The sequence below is a fragment of the Eumetopias jubatus genome, unplaced genomic scaffold (genome assembly GCF_037043125.1).
Source record: "Eumetopias jubatus isolate StellerSeaLion01/CBP00866 unplaced genomic scaffold, mEumJub1_p1.0 scaffold_1, whole genome shotgun sequence".
Classification (NCBI taxonomy): Eukaryota; Metazoa; Chordata; class Mammalia; order Carnivora; family Otariidae; genus Eumetopias; species Eumetopias jubatus.
This window is the reverse complement of record NW_028274807.1, coordinates 192,646,340-192,672,252: the sequence shown is the minus strand read 5'-3', so window position 1 is coordinate 192,672,252 and position 25,913 is coordinate 192,646,340. Positions and strand designations below refer to the sequence as shown.

The following is a 25,913-nucleotide window of genomic DNA, read 5'->3' as shown; positions in this document are numbered from 1 at the left end:
CAAAATACAAACTCTTGAGCAAAGATACCCTAAAATTGTCCCACATGGCTCCGACTTATATTTCCAACTTCATATTCTAAACCAGCCATGTACTGCATTCCTATGTTACCTGTTCTACAGCTGTTTTGGTTCATTTGATAGTCTCTGAACACCCCTAAACCCTTTTGGTCTTTGTTCATGTTACAGTCCCTCTCTTCTCCACCTATGAATATCTACTTCAAAGCCTAGTTCACTTTTCACTTCTTCAAGAAACCTTCACCAATCTTCCAAAGCAGAAACAATCATTCCCTCATCTTTGCTTCCACAACATTTTGTACACATTTCCATTCCAGTACTTACGTCCACGTGTCATAGTGGTTACTCCTATGTCTGGCTTCCAGGCCAAATATAAGCTCCTCAGGACAAGGTGTATGTATTATTTATCTTTATGTCACCAAAATCTTGCTAGATGTCTGAATGTGATTGTTGAAGCAATGAATGAGTAAATGAATCACTAAAGAAATTGTTTAGTTAACCTATAAGCTTATTAAAATGGTATTCTGAATAAGAAATTCTATTAACTTTAGTTGAAACATTTACTTTCCAGAAAAAAACCCTAATTAAAAAAAAGAAAGTCAAAGGCGTTAATGAAAAACAGAATTACCACTTACCTCTGTGTATTCATCAAAAGTATGATCTTCTGCCTGAAAAGTCTCTATCATCTCATCTGCAGTCCCATCAAGAAGCCAATTGTATTTTTCAACTGAAAATTAATAATCTAATTTAAATCTCAATAAGACCCATTCAAAAAGATAAAGTGCTTTTTAATATGATCATGGAAAGAAGTAGACTATTCAATTAAATATTATTAATAATTAACATATATTAACAGGAATAGAAAAAAATAGACTTAACAAGCAAACCAGGTTAAACGTGGCATTTTAAAATAAAGAAAATAGTGTATGTAATGATCTTACAATAATTTAGAGGTACAGATAAGCCAGTTAATAGAAGGTTTTGATTAAGAGAATGTTAAATAACTATACTGACCCCATACACCCTTGAAGAGACTGTAAAACTGAGCTGCAGTCTCTTCAAAACTATTCTTCAGGGGGCGCCTGGGTGGCTCAGTTGGTTAAGCGACTGCCTTCGGCTCAGGTCATGATCCTGGAGTCCCGAGATCGAGTCCCACATCGGGCTCCCTGCTCAGCAGGGAGTCTGCTTCTCCCTCTGACCCTCTTCCCTCTTGTGCTCTCTCTCATTCTCTCTCAAATAAATAATAAATAAAATCTTTAAAAAAAAATTAAAAAAAAAAACTATTCTTCAGGGCGCCTGGGTGGCTCAGTTGGTTAAGCAACCGCCTTCGGCTCAGGTCATGATCCCAGAGTCCCGGGACGGAGTCCAGCATCGGGCTCCCTGTTTGGTAGGGAGTCTGCTTCTCCCTCTGACCCTACCCCCTCTTGTGCTCTCTTTCTCACTCTCTCTCAAATAAATAAATAAAAATAAAATCTTTTTTTAAAAAAACTACTCTTCAAAATTAAAAATTATCTTAATTTAAAACTTGATTTAGCTTTCTCCTTATTCCAACATCTCTTCTCTCTGCTTTTTTGCTTTATTACTCTGTTCCTGTTAACATTCACCCTTTGGACTAAACAACAGAATTCAAGTTTCTTGAGTGTGATCTTTGATTCTGCCAAAAGCCATGCCAATGCTGACTTCTGGCTCTTCCTGCTTTTTTCACGACAGCCCCAGACAACCAAATACTTGACCAATGTCCAGCTAAAATAAAAATGGTATTCTTTTATGATAAAAGGTATAATACTACATATGTGATATATACCATATGTCTCATAATGTTTTCTTGCACCTTCTGAGTTATGATGTACTGCCAACTTCAATGTAGTAAGAGCCCATTGTAACACATGTTCAGGAAGTTGTGTGTCAAGATTTACAGTTGGTGAAGTTCCTGATAGCCAAGAGGGAACTGTTTGGACATTCTAACAAAAATTAAAATGACAATTTTTGAAACAAATATCTGTGCAATTGGTCTATACATAGATCCTATACAATATTTTTAAACATTCTTTTCAGATTTCAATGGTCCAAAAAAAGATAACTCGATGCAAAATCATGATTTAAAATTGTATAGTTTGGGGCACCTGGCTGTCTCAGTCGGTATAGCATGCAACTCTTGATCTTGGGGGTTGGGAGTTTGAGCCACACGTTGGGTGTAGAGATTACTTAAAAATAAAACCTTAAAAAATAATAAAATAAAATAGAATTATATAGTTTGTACTCTAATATAAAAACTTGAGTTAGTTTTCTATCATTCAACAACTTTTTATTGAATCACTATAATGTCTAAGTGATTATACTAGAAAGTAGAAGGAACAAACATGACATGGATCTTGTCCTTAAGAAGCTCACAACTATGTAGAGAAGATGAAATGGACACATACATACCAATTCCTAACTGTAATAAAAGTTCTAAGAAGGAAAACATCATTTCTGGCCAGGGAACTTTATCAAGGAGAAAGTACTTCTAACTTAAAATAACTTGGAGGATGGAAATAAAACAGAGTTATAACATTTTATGTACATGTCCACTTTATAGTTTCAACTCCATTGAAAATTTTGAAAGAGACCCATATATAGAAACCCACTGGATAAGGATGGAAGAATACCTGTAGAGCTTCAGTTATCCGCTCTACCAAACCCAAAACAACATCTTCCAAATCTTGAAAGGTAGGATAAAATTCCATTTTATCATCATCAAATGTCAATTCCATCTTAAATATTGGCAGCCCACGTTGATCTTCTTGGTCAAAGAGTTTCACAAATCCTTCTACAGTTCTCTTTAAGAAATCCTTTAGCTGCATGATATCATAAATTACTACTTTAGAATGTACAAATTCAACCTTTAACCTTTAGTTCAAAATCAGTGAGCTATTACCTATAATTAAGGCATTCTATCAGTCTGTTTAGTCCTCACAATTTTCTTCATTCAGCACAATATGTTCCTACTAAATTTGGTGTAAAATAATAAATAGAACAATATATGCAAACTTTAATTTTTTTATAGAATATCAACAATCTTAATATGGCAACTAGAATTTTCCACATTCTTTAGCATTTCTTTCCCTGGTACAGAAAACTAAACAACATGGTGAAGACTAATGGGAGGAGAGGCCAGACACCTGAGGGTTAGGGTGTTATGAGGTGACATGCACATGAGGTGAGGGACAGTGGTACAGAGCTATCTCCTAGTCAACTGTTAAATAATCAAGGCTTCTAAGACCCAGTTACTAAACCCTTGGATGGTTGAAAAGCACCACGGTGGGAATATTTACACCAGGAAATTGGCAAACACTACAAATTAGGGCTTTTCTCCCCCATTCCCAAAGCTGGATTTCCAGCACATCACTAGGTGAGGGTGAAGCCACTGGAACTGAGAAATGTGCACAGTAAGTTACCAAAGAATGAATAATGCAATCTTTTTTTTTTAAATAAAAAGATTTTATTTATTTTCAAGATGGTGGGGAGGGGCAAAGGGAGAGAGAATCTCAAGCCGACTCCACACTGAGTGTAAAGCTGGACCGGGGCTCCATCTCACAACCCTGAGATCATGACTTGAGCTGAAACCAAGCATAGGATGCTCAACCTACTGAGCCACCCAGGTGCCCCTGAATGATGCATTCTTATGTAGAAACAGCTATTGGAAATTTAGCCAAGCAGATAAATATAGATCTAAAACCATCTTCAAAATGTTCCCCATCTCTACTTCTTATCAAATAATCATAGTCCTCTTAAGAGGATAAAGGTAAAAAGGAAGTCATGTATGTTAATCACAGGGTTATATACTAGATATTAAACGTGTCCTTTTAAGGATACATTGAAAAATTTATGGGGGCTGCTTGTGCGCGCGCAAGGCTTGAGCATGAGCGGGACTTGACCGCGAGGCGGAGGCAAAAGCCACCGCCCCCCTCTTCCCCTCCCTTGAATGAGGCGGCGCGTTGGCCAGAGAGAGATGGTGGGCACCCGCCCAGTCTTAGCCTCGGCGCGGGTGCTTCCGTCTCACGCAGCGATCCTCGCGGGCCTCTAGTGCGCTCCCTCAGCCCCAGCAGCCTCCACCTGGAGGGCGCCCTCGGGCCGGCGAGGAGGGGACGCCCGCCTGTGTTGGTACCTGAAGTCACCTGCTCCGCGCGAGAGGCAGAGGCTGCCACGGCGGTGGCAGAACTACAGAGCTGCGGGGTCCATCTGACCCTTACCCTCAGCCCAGGAAGTAACCAATGCGAAACATGTTGCAGAAACTTTCAGGAAGTGGCTGAAGTGGGAAGGAAAAAAGTGCCACTGCCTATCAGAAAAAAAGACCAAAAGAAAACATGGGAAATACAACTACCAAATTCCGTAAAGCACTCATCAATGGTGATTAAAAACCTGGCCTGCCAAATTTATGAAAACAACCCTCAGCTGAAAGAATCCCTTGATCCAAATACATCTTACGGGGAGCCCTACCAGCACAATACTCCATTACACTGTGCTGCTAGACATGGGATGAACAGAATACTAGGGACTTTTCTTTTTGGTAGAGATGGAAATCCAAATAAATGGAATGTGCACCATGAAACATCTATGCATTTGTTAGGTATGGGACCTCAAATTATGATATCTGAAGGAGCCCTTCATCCTCGCTTAGCACGGCCCGCAGATGATTTCAGAAGAGCAGATTGTCTGCAGATGATCTTAATATGGAAAGCAGCAAAACTTGACCTAGGAGAATATGAGAGAGCAGCTATTGATGCCGTTGACGACAACAACAACAACAAAACACCCCTGCACTATGCTGCTGCCTCAGGGGTGAAACCCTGTGTCCAGGTTTTGGTAAAACATGGAGGAGACTTGTTTGCTGAGAATGAAAATAAAGACACTCCTTGTGATTGTGCTGAAAAGCAACAACACCTAAGATTTGGCTCTCAATCTGGAATCACAAATGGTATTCTCACGAGATCCCGAAGCTGAAGAAATAGAAGCTGAATATGCTGCATTAGACAAACAAGAGGCTAAGCTCATGGATCAACTATGAGAGACTGATATTAAAAGGAATTGGAAATAATTCTCTGTTCCCTGAGTGCCTTTCATATCTTCTAAAATTTTAACAATTACTAATATATTTGAGTAAATAAGTACCCATTTTTCATTTTTTAACAATAAGTAGGTTTTACCTATATAATTGGGGAAAGCTGTTTTCACTGTGGAAAGAAATAAAAACAAATTCTTCTGTCATAAAAAAAAGAAAAAGAAAAATTTATGGAATCTTTGGAGATATTTTCCAAAAGGGAAAGTTTTTATTCAAAACCATTTTTATAGAATTGTATTTCTACAATAGCAAAAATTTGAGGAGCCCATAAATACAAAATATAAATTAATATTTTCTTTAAAGATGATCAATTCCATTTCAAACCAAGATTTTTTGAGAAAAAAATGAGAACAAACCCACTTGGGATTTCATATGTTCAAAAAGATATTTACTAGGATAGTCCTTAGTTAATATTCTCCAATAAAGCTATGGATAATTAGTTGATAGCCTTTAAGCATGAGCCCAGTAATCACTCATAATATTGACACATACTTCTAGACTTTCTTTTCATTTTAGATTGCTTCAGATATTGCCTCAGAAAAGTATTTTTATGCTAAACTAATTTAAACAAAATTATTGTAAAAATATTTTTATTTCAAAATAATTACCTAGCACTATGTCTAAATAGAATTTTATTTAAAATAATAAACTAAGGGGCGCCTGGGTGGCTCAGTCACTAAGCATCTGCCTTCGGCTCAGGTCATGGTCCCAGGGTCCTGGGGTCGAGTCCCACATCCGGCTCCTTGTTCCGCAGGAAGCCTGCTTCTCCCTCTCTCACTCCCCTTGCCTGTGTTCCCTCTCTCGCTGTGTGTTTCTCTGTCAAATAAATAAGTAACATCTTTAAAAATAAATAAATAAATAAATAAATAAATAAATAAACTAAAACATCAGTTTTAAACTCAACACCCCAAAAATGAATAATCCAATTAAGAAATGGGCAGAAGACATAGACTTTTCTCCAAAGAAGACATACAGATGACTAACAGACACATGAAAATATGCTCACCATCACTGATCATCAGGGAAACACAAATCAAAACTACAATGAGATATCACCTCACACCTGTCAGAATGGCTAAAATCAACAACATAAGAAACAACAGCTGTTGGGGAAGATGTGGAGAAAGGGGAACCATCTTGCACTGTGGGGAATGCAAACTGGTGCAGCCACTGTGGAAAACAGTATGGAGGTTCCTCAAAAAGTTAAAAATAGAACTACCCTACAATCCAGCAATTGCACTACTAGGCATTTACCCAAAGAATACAAAAATACTAATTTAAAGGGATACATGCACCCTGATGTTTATACCAGCATTGTCTACAATAGTCAAATTATGGAAGCAGCCCAAATGTTCATAGATAGATAAAAGGATAAAGACGATGTGGTGTGTGTATATATATACATATATGTATATATATATATACACACACACACACAGAGATGAATATTACTCAGCCATAAAAAAGAATGAAATCTTGCCATTTGCTATGACCTGGATGGAGCCAGAGAGTATAATGCTAAGTGAAATAAGTCAGTCAGAGAAACACAGATACCAGATTCCATACAATTTCACTCATATGTGGAATTTAAGAAACAAAACAAATGAGCAAAAGGGAAAAAAGAGGCAAACCAAGAAACAGACTCTTAACTATAGAGAACTGATGGTAACCAGAAGGAGGGGGGTGGAGGAATGGGTTAAACAGGCGATGGGGATCAAGGAGTGCACTAGTCCTGATAAGCACCGGGTGATGTACGGAAGTGTTGAATCACTGTATTGTTCACCTGAAACTAATATTACACTGTATGTTAACTGGAATTTAAATAAAAACTTAAAAAATAATAAAGTAAAATAAGAACTACTCTTATTAACATTATTATTTAAGATATATAGAACATATTTACCTGATTTGACATAAGTGTGGAAACACAGTTATAAAATGCATCCAATTTTTCAGGTTTGATAGCTTCTAGAGTTTCCTTCTTGGTAAAAAGATTTATAACCTTTGGATACCATGTGTTCATTATCTTCTCTTCTGCCTTTTTAGCTTGTATTGATAGATCATTTCTCAGTGATTCACAATCAATTGGCCCTTTAGCTCTATTTATAAGAAAAATAAAAATGATTTAAAGCAAATGATAAATACTGGTCTTAATACACAATTCTTTTTAAAAATAAGATAAATTTAAATTTTTTTAATCTAAAGAAAAGTTCTCAAGACTTATCAATTTTTAAAATGTATGCAGTCAAAATATAAAGACTCAAGCAAGCAACATTCAAATCTTAAATGTTAGAATAAATATGAGATTTTACCTAATCCCTGTTAAATCTAGCAAAACGGAATTGGAAAACATCGTATAACCAAGATCCAGCAATATTTTCATAGTTGGATGAACAATGTGCAAATTAGCTGATATTTGATTTCTGGTCTGCACATAGCTAGAATGCCAAGGATTAGAATAATCCAGTCCTCTGGAAAAGCAAAACACCATATCAAACAGGATTCAAACAATATACTCTAAATTTTAGGAAATAATAGTTATGACATGGAATTAGCATAAAGCAAGAGAAGAGGAAAATATGGTCAGCAATGGAAGATTTAGGAGACATGCATGTAATAAAAATGCCTCAAGATCTTGAAAGTGCATTATCTTCAGAGAGGACAGAGACCACTTGTGGGTAAGGCAGACTGACGGGCCAGGTGGGAGTGCCCTGCTAACTTCCACTGTGCTCTGGGTCAGTTACCATGGGTAGAGATAAAGGAACTCAGTCCTTGGAACTGGGGAGAAAGGATGAAGAAATCTGTCTGGCATACACCAAAGCTTACTTAAGGCCACATTGACCTATACATCCGTAAGGGTTCCCCTAATTGTGTAAGCAGCAAATAGACAAGTTCAGAGCAAGGACACCTTCAGGGGAAAAAAAAAGCCAGTAGTGCTATTTTTTAGATGTATTCAAAGTACCTTTGAGCTTCACAATTCTAGACTTAAATGTAAGATCAGCTTATTTTTAATCTGTTATCAAAACCTAGATGCAATTCTGTTTTCAAAATAACTTACTGGGGCACCTGGATGTCTCAGTTGTTTGAGCCTCCGACTCTTGATTTAGACTGGGGTCATGATCTCGGGATTGTGGGAACAGCCCTGCATTGGGCCTTGTGCTGGGCAGGGAGTCTACTTGGGATTCTCTCTCTCTCTCTCCCTCTGCCACTCCCCCTGCTCATGCCCTCTCTCTCTCAAAGAAATAAATCAATCTTTAAATAATAATTTACTCACTCAGGGGATGTAGGTAAAGGGCCTCCTTCATCTTCAAGCCATTTAACTGGAGGTTTCACGAGAACACTCCTCACTAAAACATATATATGCATTAATATTTCTTGAAAACCCTTGCAAATCCTACTCAAACAAAAGTTTCTAACTTTTGATATTGGAAAACATAGTTTATTGAGCATTAAAGTGAGAAGAAAAAAATTCCTTTATTTGAAAAAAAGCAAGTTCTTGGTACTATTTGGTGTTACTTTGGGTGTGAATTCAGATATGGGAAAGCTTTAAGTTTTTAGTTTTTTTGCATTCTATCTACTCAAAGGCCACTTAAAAACTTATTCCAATAAAAACTGCAAATGTTAAATCCCTAATAAACCTCCCTAAATACAGTAATATTTTTTATAATTCTGTAAACAGTATAACTACAGGCATAAAGACAAAGAGAAAAATCAAAAAGCTATTAGCTAATAAGCACATAAAAATTACACAAAGTCCCCTTGAATTACAAGATTTTGACTGGATAATAAGCTCAAAATAAAAACTTTTTTTAAAGTAGATTTTGAGAGGAGCAAGATGGAGGAGGAGTAGAAGACCTAAATTTCCACTGGTCCCAGGAATTCAGCTAGACAGTTATCAAACCATTCTCAACACCTACAAACTCAACAGGAGAGTGAAGGAAAGAATAGCAGCAATTCTATGAACAGAAAAGTGACCACCTTCTGGAAGGTAGGACATGCACAGAAGTGAATCCAAGGCGATATTCAGGAAGATAGATGGAGGGGGAGGGGGCCTCCATCAGCCTGGTACCAGCAGCGGAGCATGAAATCGGAACTTTTAGAAGTCTGCTCCGCTGAGGGACATCGCCCCAGTGGCTAAGCAGGGGGTTGGAACCCTCGTTGGGACAGTGTGGTCTCAGGACCCTCGGGGTCACAGAGGGACCGGGCATGCCTGAGTGCGGCAGAGCTCCCAGGTGGCAGAGCAGGGAAGCCGGCTGCAGAGACGAAGCTGAGGAGCGGGCTCTCAGCTCGGGGTTGCCATAAACTGTGATCTGTGGCACAGTCGGGCCACGGCTCCTCCAACAGGGACCCAACAAGCGGCAGATCCGGGGAGACTCCCCTTCCTCCCCCAGGAGGAGTGGCGCAGGAGCGCACCGCAGGGACTGCTGGGTTTGGAGATTCCACACGGGGTCGGGTGCCAGAGATAGAAATGCCCGGCCACAGGCCGGGTGAGCACGGAGTGTGGCCGGAGACCAGGGAGAGGAGAGTGATTGACTGCTTTTCTCTGGGGGCGCACTGAGGAGCGGGGGCCTGAGTTCTCGGCTCCTCCCGGTGGAGATTGGGAGGCTGCCATCTTCACTCTCATCCTCCAAAGCTGTGCAGAAAGCTTGCAGGGAACAAAAGCTCTGAAGAGCAAACCCGATCAGATTACTTAGCCCAGACCTGGCAAGGGCGAGGCAATTCTGCCTCCGGCAAAGACATTTGGGAACCATGGCAACAGGCCCCACCCCCAGAAGATGAGCAAGCACAGCCAGCCAAGACGAAGTTTATCGATCAATGAGAAGGGCAGAACTCCAGTGCTAGGGGAATACAGCACATAGAATTCATGGCTTTTTTCCCATGATTCTTTAGTCTTTCAAAGTTAATTTTATTTTTTTTTGTTTTTTTCATTGAATTTTTCTTCTTTCCTTTTTCAACCAACATCTTATCAATTCGTTTTTTAAAATCTTTTTTTAATTTTCATTTTACACCCATATTCTATCCGTTCATTGTATTTAACCTATTTTTTGTGTATATATATAAGTTTTTCGTTCTTTAAAATTTTGGGATACAGTTTCTTCTAACAGACCAAAATATACCCTAAATCTAGTGTATGACTTTGTCCTAATCTCCCGCCTGATCACATTCGCTTTTTTTTCTTAATTTTTTCGTTCTTTTTTCAACCAACTTATCAATTCCTTTTTGAAAATCTTTTTTAATTTTCATCTTTACAGTCATATTCCATCCCTTCATCGTATTTACCCTTATTTGTGTATATATATATATATATTTTCTTTCTTTAAAATTTTGGGAGGCAATTTCTTCTAACAGACCAAAATACAACCAAAATCTAGTGTGTGACTCTGTTCTATTCACCAGCCTGATCATATTCTTTTTTTCCCCCCCTTTCTTTTCCTCCCAGTTTCAGGTCTCTTCTGATTTGTTTAGTGTATATTTTTCTGGGGTTGTAGTTACCCTTTTAGCATTTTGTTCTCTCATTCATCTATTCTTCTCTGAACAAAATGACAAGATGGAAAAACTCACCTCAAAAAGAACAAGACATAGTACCGACTACCAGGGACTTAATCAGTACAGACATTAGTAAGATGTCGGAACTAGAGTTCAGAATGACAACTATAAAAATACTAGCTGGGCTTGAAAAAAGCATAGAAGATACTAGAGAATCCCTTTCTGGAGAAATAAAAGAACTAAAATCTAACCAAGTCAAAATCAAAAAGGCTATTAATGAGGTGCAATCAAGAATGGAGGCTCTAAATCCTAGGATAAATGAGGCAGAAAAGAGAATGAGTGATATAGAACACCAAATGATGGAGAATAAAGAAGCTGAGAAAAGGAGAGATGAACAACTACTGGAACATGAGGGGAGAATTTGAGAGAAAAGTGATACCATAAGACAAAGCAATATTAGAACAAATTGGGATCCCAGAAAGAGAAGAAAGAGAGGGGCAGAAGATATACTGGAGCAAATTATAGTGGAGAATTTCCCTAATTTGGGGAAGGAAACAGGCATCAAAATCCAGGAGGCACAAAGAACCCCCCTCAAAATCAATAAAAATAGGTCAACAGTCTGACATCTAATAGTAACACTCACAAGTCTCAGAGACAAAGAGAAAATCCTGAAAGCACCTCAGGACAAGAGGTCTGTAACCTACAATGGGAGAAACATTAGACTGGCAGCAGACCTATCCACAGAGACCTGGCAGGCCAGGAAGGACTGGCATGATATATTCAGAGCACTAAACGAGAAAAATATGCAGCCAAGAATATCCAGCTAGGCTGTCATTGAAAATAGAAGGAGAGATAAGATAAGCTTCCAGGACAAAGAAAAACTAAAAGAATTTGTTAACACCAAACCAGCCCTACAAGAAATACTGAAAGGGATCCTCTAAGCAAAGAGAGAGCCTAAAAGTAACATAGACCACAAAGGAACAGAGACGATATACAGTAACAATCACCTTACAGGCAATACAATGGCACTAAATTCATATCTTTCAATAGTTACCCTGAATGTAAATGGGCTAAATGCCCCAATCAAAAGACATGGGGTATCAGATTGGATAGAAAAACAAGACCCATCGATATGTTGTCTGCAAGAGACTCATTTGAGACCCAAAGACACCTCCAGATTGAAAGTGAGGTGGTGGAAAACCATTTACCATGCAAATGGACATCAAAAGAAAGCTGGGATAGCAATCCTTATATCAGACAAATTAAGATTTTAAACCAAAGACTATAATAAGAGATGAGGAAGGACACCACATCATACTTGAGGTGTCTATCCAACAAGAGGATCTAAAAATTATAAATATCTATGCCCCTAACATGGGAGTAGCCAATTATATTAGCCAATTAATAACAAAATCAAAGAAACACATCAACAATAATACAATAATAGTAGGGGAATTTAACACCCCCTCACTGAAATGGACAGATCATCTAAGCAAAAGATCAACAAGGAAATAAAGGCCTTAAATGACACACTAGACCAGATGGACTTCACAGATATCAGATATATTCAGAACATTCCATCCCAAAGCAACAGAATACACATTCTTCTTGAGTGCACAAGGAACACAATCCAGAATAGATTACATCCTGGGTCACAAATCAGGTCTCAACCGGTACCAAAAGATTGGGATCATTCCCTGCATATTTTCAGACCACAATACTTTGAAACTAGAACTCAATCACAAGAGGAAAGTTGGAAAGAACTCAAATACATGGAGGCTAAAGAGCATACTACTAAAGAGCAGCTAAAGAATGAATGGGTCAACCAGGAAATTAAAGAAGGATTTTAAAACTTCATGGAAACAAATGAAAATGAAAACACAACTGTTCAAAACCTTTGGGATGCAGCAAAGGCCATCCTAAGAGGGAAGTATATAGCAATACAAGCCTTTCTCAAGAAACAAGATAGGTCTCAAATACACAACCTAACCTTATACATAAAGAATCTGGAAAAAGAACAGCAAATAAAGCCTAAATCCAGCAGGAGAAGAGAATAAAGATCAGAGCAGAAATCAATGAAATAGAAACCAAAAGAACAGTAGAACAGATCAATGAAACTAGGAGCTGGTTTTTTGAAAGAATTAATAAGATTGATAAACCCCTGGCCAGACTTATCAAAAAGAAAAGAGAAAGAGCCCAAATAAATAAAACCATGAATGAAGAGGAGAGATCACAACCAAAACCAAAGAAATACAAACAATTATTAGAACATATTATGAGCAACTATATCCCAACCAATTAGAAAATCTGGAAGAAATGGATGCATTCCTAGAGATGTATAAACTACCAAAACTGAACCAGGAAGAAAGAGAAAACCTGAACAGACCCATAATCGGTAGGGAAATTGAAGCCATAATCAAAAATCTCCCAACAAACAAGAGCCCAGGACCAGATAGCTTCCAGGGGAATTCTACCAAACATTTAAAGAAGAATTAATACCTATTCTTCTGAAACTGTCCCAAAAAAATAGAAATGGAAGGAAAACTTCCAAACTCATTTTATGAGGCCAGCATTCCCTTGATCCCAAAACCAGACAAAGACCCCGTCAAAAAGGAGAACTACAGACCAATATCCCTGATCAACATGGATGCAAAAATTCTCACCAAAATACCAGCCAGTAGGATCCAACAGTACATTAAAAGGATTATTCACCACGACCAACTGGGATGTATTCCTGGGCTGCAAGTTTGGTTCGACATCCGCAGATCAATCAATGTGATAAAATACATTAATAAAAGAAAGAACAAGAACCATATGATCCTCTCAATAGATGCAGATAAGGCATTTGACAAAGTACAGCATCCTTTCTTGATCAAAACTCTTCAGAGTATAGGGATAGAGGGTACATATCTCAATATCATAAAAGCCATCTATGAAAAACCCACAATGAATATCATACTCAATGGGGAAAAACTGAGAGCTTTTCCCCTAAGGTCAGGAACATGGCAGGGATGTCCACTATCACCACTGCTATTCAACATTGTACTAGAAGTCTTAGCCTCAGCAATCAGACAACAAAAAGAAATAAAAGGCATCTGAATCAGTAAAGAAGAAGTGAAGCTCTAACTTTTTGCAGATGATATGATACTTTATGTGGAAAACCCAAAAGACTCCACCCCAAAACTGCTAGAACTCATACAGGAATTCAGTGAAGTGGCAGGATATAAAATCAATGCACAGAAATCAGTTGCATTTCTATACACCACCAACAAGACAGAAGAAAGAGAAATTAAGGAGTCGATCCCATTTACAGTTGCATCCAAAACCATAAGATACCTAGGAATAAATTTAACCAAAGAGGCAAAGGATCTGTACTCAGAAAACTATAGAATACTCATGAAAGAAATTGAGGAAGACACAAAGAAATGGAAAAACGTCCCATGCTCTTAGATTGGAAGAACAAATATTGTAAAAATGTCTTTGCTACCTAGAGCAATCTACACATTTAATCCAATCCCTATCAAAATACCATCCACTTTTTTCAAAGAAATGGAACAAATAATCCTAAAATTTGTATGGAACCAGAAGAGACCCCGAATAGCCAAAGGAATGTTGAAAACGAAAAGCAAAGCTGGCGGCATCACAATTCCAGACTTCAAGCTCTATTACAAAGCTGTAATCATCAAGACAGTATGGTACTGGCACAAAAACAGACACACAGATCAATGGAACAGAATAGAGAGCCTGGAAATGGACCCTCAACTCTATGGTCAACTAATCTTTGACAAAGCAGGAAAGAATGTCCAATGGAAAAAAGACAGTCTCTTCTGTTGAAGAAATGGTGTTGGGAAAATTGGACAGCCACATGCAGAAGAATGAAACTGGACCATTTCTTACACCACACACAAAAATAGACTCAAAATGATTGAAAGAACTAAATGTGAGACAGGAATCCATCAAAATCCTTGAGGAGAACACAGGCAACAACCTCTTCGACCTCAGCCGCAGCAACTTCTTCCTAGAAATATCCCCAAAGGCAAGGGAAGCAAGGGCAAAAATGAACTATTGGGATTTCATCAAGATAAAAAGCTTTTGCCCAGCAAAGGAAACAGTCAACAAAACCAAAAGACAGGGACGCCTGGGTGGCTCAGTCGGTTAAGCATCTGCCTTCAGCTCAGGTCACAATCCCGGGGTCCTGGGATCGAGTCCCACATCGGGCTCCTTGCTTAGCAGGGAGCCTGCTTCTCCCTCTGCTTGTGCTCTCTCTCTCTCTCTCTGACAAATGAATAAATAAAAAATCTTAAAAAAAAAACAAAACAAAAGACAACCAACAGAATGAGAGAAGATATTTGCAAATGACATATCAGATAAAGGGCTAGTATCCAAAATCTACAAAGAACTTATCAAACTCAATACCCAAAGAACAAAGAATCCAATCAAGAAATGGGCAGAAGACATGAACAGACATTTCTGCAAATGGCCAACAGACACATGAAAAAATGCTCAACATCACTCGGCATCAGGGAAATCCAAATCAAAACCTCAATGAGATACCACCTCATGCCAGTCAGAATGGCTAAAATTAACAAGTCAGGAAATGACAGATTTGGCGAGGATGCAGAGAAAGCGGAACCCTCCTATACTGTTGGTGGGAATGCAAGCTGATGCAACCACTCTGGAAAACAGTATGAAGGTTCCTCAAAAAGTTGAAAAGAGAGCTACCCTACGACCCAGCAATTGTACTACTGGGTATTTACCCCAAAGATACAAATGTAGGGGCGCCTGGGTGGCTCAGATGGTTAAGCGTCTGCCTTCGGCTCAGGTCATGATCCCAGGATCCTGGGATCGAGTCCCGCATCGGGCTCCCTGCTCCTTGGGAGCCTGCTTCTCCCTCTGCCTCTCTCTCTCTCTCTCTGTCTCTCATGAATAAATAAATAAAATCTTAAAAAAAAAATACAAATGTAGTGATCTGAAGGGGCACGTGCACCCCAATGTTTATAGCAGCAATGTCCACAATAGCCAAACTATAGAAAGAGCCTAGATGTCCAACAACAGATGAATGGATAAAGAAGATATGGTGTACACACACACACACACACACAGACACACACACACACACACACACAATGGAATATTATGCAGCCATCAAAGAAATGAAATCTTGCCATTTGCAACGATGTGGATGGTATTATGCTAAGCGAAATAAGTCAGTCAGAGAAAGGCAAGTATCATATGATCTCACTGATATGAGGAATTTGAGAAAAAAGACAGAGGATCATAGGGGAAGGGAGGGAAAAATGAAACAAGATGAAACCAGAGAGGGAGACAAACCATATGAGACTCTTAATCTCGGGAAACAAAGGGTTGCTCGAGTGGAGGTGGGTGGGAGGGATGGGGTGGCTGGGTGGTGGACACTGGGGACCGTATGTGCTATGGTGAGTGCTGTGAATTGTGTAAGACTGTTGAATCACAGACCTGTACCCCTGAAACAAATAATACATTATATGTTAATAAAAATTTAAATTAAATTAAATTGAAAAAAATAAAGTAGATTTCATTTTTTTAAAGTAATCTCTACACCCAAGGGGTGTAGGTAAAGGGCCTATGTGGGGCTCAAACCTACAACCCCAGGCTCAACAATCATATGCTCTACCGACTGAGCCAACGAGGTACCCCTCAAAATAAAAACTTTAAATTAAAATAATATCTAAGAAATACATATAGCTAAATACATAGATGTTCATTATTCATATTTCTACTTGTGATTGGAGGGGTGGAGAACAGAAGTCAAAGAAGCTTGGCATGTGTTAAATGCTACTTACCCAGATACCTCTTCATGCTTTTTTCAAAGTCACTTGACACCTCATTTATGAGACTTTTCATGAGTTCTTCTCTTTCTTTCCCTTCTTTTAAAGACTCAGGTATCAGCATTAACATGTGATCCAGCCATTCCTGCTGAATAGGGACTATAGGACTGCTTTCTACACACTGCTTCATATAAATATAGTTGAACTGAGAATATAATAAGAAAAAATAAAGTGTTCTAAATGGTGTAGTATTTCAGTGTAACTCCTGAGCTCTGTCTATTCAAGACAACATTTTTTTCAGAATAGAAGTATTCTGAAAAATAACATGTTTTCAAAATAAAAACATTTTACCCAAAAGTATGACCTACAAAGAAACCATTTTTTAAGTGCTCAGTTTATATTTATTGAATGAATAAGAATTGGAAATTGGGACCAAAGAGTGGGCTAGGGAAGCTGGGTGTGCCCATGTATTATCCACTCAAACATTGAAATATGTAACATTAATCCATTAAACAGTCAGAAACTGGCAACTATGAACTCTAGCACAAAGGTACACAATTGATAAAACAACCAAGAATGACAGGAAATAACAGCAATAAATTATGGCTGAATATTATTAAGTATTTTAGAATATTTAATCAAGCTGATTAATTTAAAATATTACCATGGTGGTTTTTTCCCAACCAAATCTGCATTTTACACTTGAGAAAACTAATCTTGTAATAATCTCTTCACTCAAACCAGGGTTGGAGCCTAAGGTTTTCAGTATTAAAATAACATAGAAATGCAGACCCATCAGTATCTTAAATAGACAATAGAAATAAATTAGGTTGTCTCTCATATTTAAGAGTGTACTATGAATTTAACATGCAAGCTTGTTGGGACTCTGAATAGGAATACAGTATTGTAAAACAAAAAACAAATAATGTCTCAACTAGGGAAAAAATATGACTTTCTTGTGGGCAATATGTGTGTGGTTTAAAAGGAGAACAGAATAATGATCAAGAAAAAAGAAAGAGGAGAAAAGGCTATAGGGTGTGGATACGAACAGAAAGCTAGCAGCTACATGAAACCAGAAGAAACAGAGAGGGGCTCCAATACAGCATACCCAAGGGGTGGGGCAGAAACAGAACCGATTAGAATTTAATCTGGAGGGGGCATCTGAGTAGAGTAAGAACCAATTGGTCACCTCCAGGATAGTGTGAGATAATCACAAAAACAAGTTGATTTAGGCATACCAGAACCTCAAGCAGGAAAGGACCCTGGATTTCTGGAGAGTAAAAAGGGGGACTGAAGGGAATGGAGGGCCTGGAGTGGTGGACCAAACAGAAGTTCATAGCCTCAAAGGATTCAAATAGGGAAACCTAAAGAGTAACAGGAACTGGGAAGAGGAGAAAGGGATTATTTAGAACCTTTATGTTGGGCAAAGGGCTCTAAGCAATATAGACCTCTACTTCTGAAGCACATCAACAATATACAGAAGGTGTCCCTGAATTTCATGTCACTGTTACATGGCTAACCTGCAATCACAACGGCTCTGTGTCCTGGATGAAAGCAGTCAGGGCTGGAGGAGGGAGCTCTGCCAGGGAAGTGAAGGCAGAGTGACAAGTCTAGAGGTTCTTCCCACTGGACCCGTATGTGGTAGCAGCCAAAATGAATTTCTAGTAGGTGAAATGTCATATACTTCATAAAAGGGGCTTTGTAGATGAAGCATGAATGAACTAGATACAGAAGGCAATCCCTCAACTTTTAATACCTGGAAGAATAAATCATGCTCTTCTGGAGCCCTCATGTATGAACTATAAATTCACTGGAGGTCAGGTGTCTGGGCAGGAAAACATTTTGCTCTGTCTTTTCAAAGAGAACACTTTATATTTTTCTTTATTTTTGATGAGTTCTTGCCAAATTAATGTTCTTTGTATACTTTTCATTTTCTCAAGGCAAAACAAAGATCCTTTGTTTAACTTATTTCTTCATTCAACAAATATTCATTGTTCCAGTAAACAAAGACAAAGCCCTTGGTCTCTTGGAGATTATATTCTGGTACAATAGCAGCATAATTTTATAAATTCTCCTGTAACAATAAGTAATCTGACAAAAATAGACAAATACAAGTAGAAAGACAATACTTAATCTTGGTAAAGATATTTTAACATGAAAATTTAAGTTTGTCTCAAAATTAATTTAATGTAATCCCAATAAAAATATCCACATACATTTTTATAGAACTAGACTTGTTGAGCCTAAAGTTCATGTGGAAAAATAAACATGTGAGAATAGCCAAGAAATTCCTGAGAAAGAGTATCTACAAGGGAGGACTAGCCCTAGGAAACATTAAAACATACTATAAGATCTCTCTAATTAAAACAGTGTGGTACAGGAGCTTGGATAGATGAACTAGCAGGAAAAAAAAAGAAAGTCCAGAAATAGGCCCAGTATGTAGAAAAATTTGGCATATGATAAATGTGGTATCTCAAAGATGAATATTTTAAAAAAAAATAGCTCTGGGACAACTGGCTAGCCATTTGGAAACAGAGAAATTTAATCCATACCTTCCACCATAGACAAGAGTAAATTCCAAATACATCAAGAATTTAAATTAAACAATAAAACTACACAAGGACAAAAAAATGGATAAATTCTGCTATAATTGAGGGTAGAGGAAAACTTTCTAGCTATGATTCAAGTTCCAGATACAAAACAAAACAAAACAAAACAAAAAACGGCTGACAAATTCTGACTACATAAAAATTAAAATGTTTACATGGCAAAAAAAATCACAATAAAAATGATCAAAAGAGAACTGACAATCTGGGACAAAAGATTTGCAACATATATCTCAAAGTATAAAGAATGCTTAAAAATGTAAGGGGTAGATGAAATTTGAAGACATTATGCTGAATGAAATAAGCCAATGACAAAGAACAAATATATAATTCCACTTATATGAGGTATCTAGAGTAATCCAATTCATAGAAACAGACAATAGAATGGTAGTTGCCAGGGACTTAGGGAAAAGAGAAATGGGGAGTTGTTTAGTGAGTATTCAGTTTCAGTTTTGCAAGATGGAAAGTTCTAGAGATTGGTTACACAACTATGTGAAGAAACACCACTGAATTGTACACTTAGAAATGGTTAAGATGCGGGCGCCTGGGTGGCTCAGTCCGTTGAGCATCCAACTCTTTGTTTCAGCTCAGGTCATGATCTCAGGGTCATGGGATCAAGCCCCGTGTCGGACTCCATGCTCAGCAGGGAGTCTGCTTTAGATTCTCTCTCCCTCTCCCTCTGCCCCTCCGCCCCCCCACTCGTGCACGCTCTCTCTCTCTCAAATAAATAAATAAAATATTTTTTTAAAATAAATTTAAAAAATGGTTAAAACGGTAAATTTTATGTTGTATTTTACTAGATTTTAATTTCAGGGAAAATAATAACAAAACCCGATAGAAAAATGGGGAGAAAATATGAACCAACATTTTACAATAAAAATATTATAAAAATGGTCCTTAACTCTGAAAAATATTTAATCCTATCATAATTTTAAAAAGCATACTTAAACTACACTGAGATACCATTTGTCACCTATCAGACTGATAAAAAGTAAAAAGTATGACCCCCACATTCTGTGGTGAGACTATGGGGAAGAAGTACTCTCACAAATTGCAGCTAGGAATGTGAATTGGCACAATCCTTTTGCAGAGAAATTTTGCAATATCTACCAAAACTACATATTGACCCAGCAGTCCAACTTCTAGAAATTGAGAATATACCTCCAACAATACAAAAACACACATACAAGGTTATTCATGGCAGCAAAATATTGGAAACATTTGAGAGTGACCAAATAAATTATTATACATCCACACACTGATGTTCTGTGCAGCAGTGAAAAAGAATGAGGAAATCAAATCAACACATTGTGCATCTTAAACTTACACAATGTCATATGTCAATTCTATCTCAAGAAAGCTAGAAAAGAAAAAAGAATGAAGAAGATCTCTATAAACTGATATAGAGTAACTTCTTGGTATGTTGTTAAACAAAATGCAAAAGAATATTTAAATTATGATGCATTTTGTATAAGATAAAAGGGGAAATATGAAAAAGAATCTCTTCCTTTATGAAAAATTAAACATAGGAAGGATAAACCAGAAATTAATGAGACTGGTTATTTAAAGGGAGTGGGTTTGGGGCACCTCGGTGGCTCAGTCACTTAAGCATCTGCCTTAGGCTCAGGTCATGATCCTAGGGTCCTGGGATTGAGTACTGTGTCAGGCTCCCTGCTCAGTGAGGAGTCTGCTTCCGCCCCACCCCACCATTCTTGGGCTCTCTCTCTCTCAAATAAATAAAATCCAGGAGCGCCTGGATGGCTTAGTCGTTGGGCGTCTGCCTTCGGCTCAGATCATGATCCCAAGGTCCTGGGATGGAGCCTCACATCGGGCTCTCTGCTCAGCGGGAAGCCTGCTTCTCCCTCTCCCACTCCCCCTGCTCATGTTCCCTCTCTCGCTGGTTCTCTCTCTGTCAGATAAATAAATAAATAAAATCTTTAAAAAAAAGAGAGTTAACTTGAAGAACTCCCACTGGCCAAATCTGGGACAACTGAATGTCACGATAAACAATAATAATAACAACACATTATAACTCAATGGCTACAGTAAGACTCCATAGCCCATACTGGTATGAGTGAATGATGAGAGAAAGGATGAAGTTCTTCCTTACTATAAAATTCCAACTAAAAAATATACAAGGAATGATTGAAATATTATTTGGTAACCACCATAATAATCATTGTTTCAGGTAAGAATGTTAACATTATAGGAACAGGTAAAGCATATAGAAGAATTTTTTATAAACTCTTTACCACTTTTCTATAAATCTGAAATTATTTCAAAATAACAAGATGGTTTCTATGTTTTTTTAAGATTTATTTGTTTGTTTATGCATTTATTTGACAGAGAGAGAGTGAGCATGCATGAGACAGCACAAGCAGGTGAAGTGGCACCCTAAAAGATGTTTAAATGAATGGTGTATTTGTACATTTTTTCCTTTGTTTCTTCAATTTTTTTCTTCAATTTTTTTTCAATTAGTTGCTCACTCCAAAATTCTGTCTGCTCCATTTTTGTGCTGCTTGATCTTAAAAGTCTTGTGATGGTTCCCAATCCCTCATTATATATCAGTGGACTGACCTCTTTCTAGTAATGAACCTGCTTTCCTCTGCTCACTTTCTCCCTCTCTACCTAGGTGATTTCACCTAGAGACACATGACTGTTAGTATCATCTATATGTGTTGATGGGTCCTAAATCCATATCTCTAGAACTGAGGTATTTCTGAAATCTCAGTATAGCCATAGGAGACCTTTTGATCTCCCAAGCCTCTAAGCCATTCCTTCCTTAGTCTTAGCTATCTCAATAAATGGCACCAATTAACCTTATAAAGTCAGGCCAACACCCTAAAAGTCATCTTTGGTTCCTCTTTCACTTACCTTTCATATCCAATCTATCAATAAGTCCTATCATGTCCTCATCCAAAATATATCCTGAATCGATCAACTTTTTCTAGCTCTTTTACTATCATTCTAAACTATAATCATTTCTCATTCAAGATTGTTGTCTTCTACAACTAGCTGATTCTTCCTGCTTTTTACTCTTGCCCTGGCCATAATCCATTTTTTAAAGTATCAAAGTTGTTTTTTTTTCCCTCACATCACTGTCAAAGTGGCTTTTTATCAATAAAATATAAATCAAATTATAATATTCCCATGAGTAGAATCCTTCAATGACTTCCCATTGCAATTTGGGTAAAATGAACTCCTTACCATGGCCTACATAATCTGGCCCCTGACTCTCTCTTCGAGTTCACTTTATGTACTCTCATGAGCTCATTCAGTATGCTCTAGTCAAGCTGGCCTTTCAGTTCCTGGCACATACCAAATTATCTTCTCCTTCAGGACTTTTTTTTTTAATTTTTTATTTAAATTCAATTTAACAAGTTAACATATACTGTATTATTAGTTTCAGGGGTAGAATTTAGTGATTCATCAGTTGCATACAAAACCCAGTGCTAATTATATCAAGTGCCCTCCTTAATGCCCATCACCCAATTTTCCCATCTTCCCCCTACCTTCCCTCCAGCAGCCCTCAGTTTGTTTCCTATAGTTAAAAGTCTCTTATGGGGGGCCTGGTTGCCTCAGTCGGTTAAGCATCTGCCTTTGGCTCAGGTCATGATCCCAGGGTTCTGCGATCAAGACCTGAGTCGGGCTACCTGCTCAGCGGGGAGACTGCTTCTCCCTCTCCCTCTGCCTGCTGCCCACCCCCCCGGGTTGTGCTCTCTCTCTCTGTCTGTCTGTCTGTCAAATAAATAAATAAAATATTTTTTAAAGTCTCTTATGGTTTGACTCCCTCTCTGTTTTCATCTTATTTTATTTTTCCTTCCCTTCCCCTATGTTCATCTGTTTTGTTTCACAGGATATAAAATCAATACACAGAAGTCAGTTGCATGTCTATGCACATAACAATGAGGCAGAAGAAAGAGAAATCAAGGAATCTATCCCATTTACAATCGCAACAAAAACCATAAGATACCTAGGAATAAACCTAACCAAAGAAGTAAAGGATCTGTACTCCTTCAGGGACTTTAAACTTAACTGTTTCTCCTACTGGGAAATTCTCATGCCCAGGTCTTCCTATGGCGGCTCTTTTCTACCATTCAGGTCTCCAAAATGTCACTGCCTCAGGGACACCTTCTCTGACCACCTGCTTTATATGGCTCCACTCCCTGACCAGTCACTCTCTGTCCTATTACATTGTATTTCTTTTTTTTTTTAAAGATTTTATTTATTTATTTGAGAGAGAATGAGAGATAGAGAGCACGAGAGGGAAGAGGGTCAGAGGGAGAAGCAGACTCCCTGCTGAGCAGGGAGCCCGATGCGGGACTCGATCCCGGGACTCCAGGATCATGACCTGAGCCGAAGGCAGTCGCTTAACCAACTGAGCCACCCAGGCGCCCACATTGTATTTCTTTCATAGTACTTGTCACCATTATTTTGTTTGTTTTACTTGATTACTATGTCTTCCCCATTAGTATATAAGCTCCATAAGATCAAAAACTATGTCCATCTTGTTTATCAATCTTCAGCATCTAACACAGGATCAGGTACATAGTAAACATTTATTAATTTTTTCATTAATAAATGCTTTGATTATAGGTAGGCAAGGAAGATATTTTCTCAATTCCCCCAAATCTACAGCAGTTTTATAAAGTAGGTCAGGGTCAAACTCTAAAATATTACATAAAAAACTAGGCATGAATAAATTATATGATTTTATAGTGACAGGAAGCCTAAAATTCATTATTCTAATTATGTATCCTTAACTTATTGTGTTTTAACCCTTTCATCCCCTAAAATAAAAATATGTTACATGTCAATTATAGCCCAATAAAATATATATTATATATATGTGTGTGTGTGTGTCTATATATATATATGTACATATTTGACCCTTAGAATTAAAGTATATGTTCTTCCTTTAGCAAAAAGATATCATCTTTGGAAAACTTCCTACTTTATGCCCCCACTATATTTTTTCATACTTCCATCACAATATCTGTTATATTTTACTGAGCTGAAGTGTTTATATTTATTCATTCATTAAGCATTTATTGAGTATCCACTACTAGTGTTCAATACCAAAGATGTTAAAGATACAAAGATGGTTAAGAAGCAATTCCTGGCCTCAAGCCTAGGAATATATCACTTAAATCCATGAAAAGATCAAGAGAATACCTAATGCAATGTGCTAAGTAAATTAACAAAAAATAAATAGGGTATAATTGGAGCAAAGAAAAAGTCATTTATCCAAACCCATAGGGAGAGGGTAAGGCTTCCTGGGGGTGATGACTGAGCTGAATTAGAGACAGCCAGATGAAAAGAAGAATGGATGATGAAGGGACATGCCAGACAAAAGCAGTGAAGTGAGAAATGTCATATTTCCTCAAGGATTAAGAAGCAAGTTCATGTGGGTAAAGCGTAAGCATGACAGTGCATAGGGAGAGGAGAGGCTGGGGAATAGGCAGGGGTCATACTACAGAAAGCTTTCCATGCCACATTAAGCTTTAATGGGTATGGGAAGCCACTGATGTCTACTGTAGTCAAGCAAAGCAAGAGATGAAGTCCTGATCTAAGGCTAAGAGAAGAAGAGGACTAATAGGAGAAATAATCACAGTACTTGGGGATTAATTGTATGACAGGTGGGTAGTTGGTGAGGGGGAAGGAGAAGTTAAGACTCAGATGTTTTAAGCATGAGTGTCTCTATAGATAGTGATAACAGGAACTAGAATCAAAAATACGAAAGAAGAGAAGTCTGATGGAGGAAGCTGATGATGAGGGGTTTTTTTTGACATGTTGAACTTGAGGTATTTTTGCATAAAAATATCTGAGAGTCATCAATATACAGAAGGTAGCTGAAATCAGAAAAGGAGAGAATCATCCCAGGGGATTCAAGGAAAGAGAACAGTGGTCCACAGGCAGGGAAGACAAAGCCGTGAAGAAAACCAGAAGAATAAATACAAGGGAATAAAAAGGAAATGAATGGTCAGCTAGAATCACACTGTTCTTTACTTGAGCCATTCTAGTGGGTATGTAGTGATAACTCATCATGGTTTTAATTTGCATTCCCCTAAGGACTAATGATGTTGAACGTCTTTTAAAAATGTGCTTATTGGCCATCTATATATCCTCTCTGGTAAAATGTCTATTTATGCTTTTTACCCATTTTCTAATTGGATTGTTTGAGAGTTCTTTACATCTCTGAGACATAAGTCCTTTGTTGGATATGTGATTTGTATTTTCACCCATTGTGCAGCTTGTCTTCTCATCCTCTTAACACAGTCTTTCACTGAGCAACAGTTTTAAATTTTGGTGAAATATAACTTTTGGGGCTTTTTCTTTTATGGATTATGTTTTTGGTGTCATGTCTAAAAACTCTGCTTAGCTCTAGGTTTGCTTCTAAAAGGTTTATAGTTTTATAATTCTCCTGTGTTGTCTTTTAAAAGGTTTTAAAATAGTTTTATGTTTTACATTTAAATCTATGATTTAATTTCAATAATTTTTGCACAAGGTATGAAGTTAAGGCTGAGGTTTGGGCTTTTTTGTTGTTGTTTATTTGTTTCATTTTTTTAATGGATGTCCAATTGCTCCACTCTATTTGTTGAAAAGAGTATCCTTCCTCTATTGAATTAATTTTTGCACTTTGTCAAAAATCAGTTGGCTGTACTCGTTTAGGTCTACTTCTGGGTCATCCATTTATTCCACTGATCCATGTGTCCAACTATTTAAAAGCAAAAACATTTATTTTTTATTTTTTAGTAAAAACATTTTTAAAAAGTCAGCTGGAGGGGCGCCTGGGTGGCTCAGTCAGTTAAGTGTCTGCCTTCGGCTCAGGTCATGATCCCAGGGTCCTGGGAAGGAGCCCCACATCGGGCTCCCTGCTCAGCAGGGAGCCTGCTT

General features: G+C 37.8%; 1 protein-coding gene across 1 annotated transcript in view; it reads right to left on the bottom strand.

The window, feature by feature from the left end:
* The window catches only part of DNAH12 (dynein axonemal heavy chain 12), a 235,191-nt gene that overhangs the window by 199,369 nt on the left and 9,909 nt on the right, over nucleotides 1-25,913 (bottom strand). The window contains exons 4-10 of the mRNA XM_028110416.2: nucleotides 16,426-16,615; nucleotides 8,391-8,463; nucleotides 7,429-7,587; nucleotides 7,020-7,215; nucleotides 2,664-2,852; nucleotides 1,820-1,976; nucleotides 651-742 (exon numbers count right to left, since the gene is read on the bottom strand). Of these exons, the coding sequence (XP_027966217.2) occupies nucleotides 651-742; nucleotides 1,820-1,976; nucleotides 2,664-2,852; nucleotides 7,020-7,215; nucleotides 7,429-7,587; nucleotides 8,391-8,463; nucleotides 16,426-16,615 (1,056 nt within the window). The remainder of the gene's footprint in view (nucleotides 1-650; nucleotides 743-1,819; nucleotides 1,977-2,663; nucleotides 2,853-7,019; nucleotides 7,216-7,428; nucleotides 7,588-8,390; nucleotides 8,464-16,425; nucleotides 16,616-25,913) is intronic.